At 41.1% G+C, this 1,975-nt stretch overlaps 1 protein-coding gene across 1 annotated transcript; it reads right to left on the bottom strand.

Moving 5' to 3' along the window:
• Positions 1-271: 271 nt before the first annotated feature.
• On the bottom strand, positions 272-826 carry LOC112512951. Its single transcript, XM_025119077.1, has one exon. The coding sequence runs from the start codon at positions 824-826 to the stop codon at positions 272-274; it is 555 nt and encodes a 184-aa protein (XP_024974845.1).
• Between the last annotated feature and the right edge of the window lie 1,149 nt (positions 827-1,975).

Here is a 1,975-nt window from a genome sequence, read left to right as displayed (position 1 = left end):
GAAAAGAATTATTAACGAGTGACGTCCTTATAGTTTAATTTTTATAATGAGTATGGTTTCTCCTACTAACTTTTACAGTTAAGTTCTTGTTAGTGAAGAGCTATTTTGTCTATTCACCTTCCTTTCCTAAAATTTTCATTTTCAATAACGGATTTGGTCCGTTAAATTACTTTTCATTCTGTAACAGAATTGGTCCCTCAAACTACTTTTGAATATTGTAACGTATTTGGTCCCGTAATCTAGTTTTCATGTTTATAACAAATTTGGTCCCTCACTCATGTTTCCACTGTACTTTGACCTTGAGAATCTTTTTATGACGCAACATTTTGGACTTCTTTTCGAGGATTGCTTCCGGTTCCTGTACGCATCGGTTATTATCATCCACTCGAATCTCCGAAAGTGGTATCATGCTTTCCTCTTCCGCCAAGCACTTACATAGGTGACATACATGGAAGGTGTTGTGAATTCCGTCCATTTCGGGCTGTAATTCTAATCGATAATCTTGGAATCCCACCCTTGCCAAAATTTTGAACGGTCCAAGGAAACGGGAACTAAGCCTCCCATGCTTCTCGAAAGGAATGATACCCTTCCAAGGGGACACTTTCAACATCACACCATCACGCACTTGGAATTCTATAGGCCTTCTTTTCTTATCAGCGTAGCTCTTTTGTAGGTCCTGAGCCGCTTTCAAACGTTCACGAATGCCTTTCACTTTGTCGGTGGTTTCTTGCACAATTTCAGGATCGACGAATTGTTTCTCACCTGCTTCGAGCCAGCACACCGGAGTCCTACATTTCCGTCCATACAAGGCTTCGAACGGTGCCATCCCAATACTAGAATGGTAACTATTATTGTTGGAAAACTCCACGAGGGTAGGTGAGAATCCTAATTCCCGCCAAAGTCGATAACACACGACCTAAGCATATCTTCAAGAGTTTGAATGGTCCTCTCGCTTTGACCATCGGTTTGAGGATGGTAAGCTATACTCAACTTCTCCATCGTACCTAGCTCTTTCTGATACTATAGATAACGGTACGCCATGCCTCGAAACTACTTCATTAATGTACAACTTAGCAAGTTTGTCCATTGGCAATGTTTCGCGCATTGCTAAGAAATGAAGCACTCTTCGTCAAATGGTCAATCACCACCCACATCATATCATGACCCCTTAGAGTCTTTGGCAATTTGGTCATGAAATCCATGGTAATGTGCTCCCACTTTCATTCCAGAATTTCTAAGGACTGAAGACTAGCTTTGACTTGTAAACAAGTCACACACGGACACACCTTTCCACATAGTTTGCTACGTCTAGTTTCATAACGGGCTACCAATATGTCAACTTCAAGTCTCGATACATTTTGGTGCTACCCGGACGAATAAAGTATTTAGACTTGTGTGTGTCTTCTAATAATAACTCACGGTTGCCCCTAATCTTGGGCACCCAAATACGACCTCGAAACAATTTCAACCCACGACCATCCTCGTAAAGAGTAATTGTTGTTTCACCATCACCTCACTCTTGAGGTTCTCTTCTAAAAGTGCCTCTGATTGTGCCACTTTGATCTGGTCGATCAAACTAGATACGATGCCGATTCTGGTAAGCATGAATTTCGTTCCACTACCATACTCCATTCGACTCAAAGCATCCACCACCACATTTGCTTTACCCGGATGGTATAACAATTCACAATCGTAGTCCTTAAGCAATTCAAGCCAATGTCGTTGCCTCATGTTTAATTCATTTTGATCAAAAACGTACTTCAAACTCTTATGATCGGTGAAAAGTGTACACTTAGTACCAAAAAGATAGTGTAGCCAAAACTTTAAAGCGAACACCACCACCTCTAACTCCAAATCATGGGTAGGATAATTCTTCTCGTGCTCTTTGAGTTGCCTCAATGCATAGGTAATCACCTTTCTCCGTTGCATCAAAACGCAACCCAAACCTATTTTAGATGCGTCGCTATAAATCACA

Source organism: Cynara cardunculus (assembly GCF_001531365.2).
Source record: "Cynara cardunculus var. scolymus isolate 2C chromosome LG 5, CcrdV1, whole genome shotgun sequence".
NCBI lineage: Eukaryota > Viridiplantae > Streptophyta > Magnoliopsida > Asterales > Asteraceae > Cynara > Cynara cardunculus.
The sequence above is the reverse complement of the archived record's forward strand: the minus strand, read 5'-3'. Positions and strand labels throughout refer to the sequence as shown.

Bases quoted from the DNA above. Each gene is read 5' to 3' on its own strand.
- LOC112512951 (XM_025119077.1), bottom strand. From the start codon at position 826: ATGGCACCGTTCGAAGCCTTGTATGGACGGAAATGTAGGACTCCGGTG.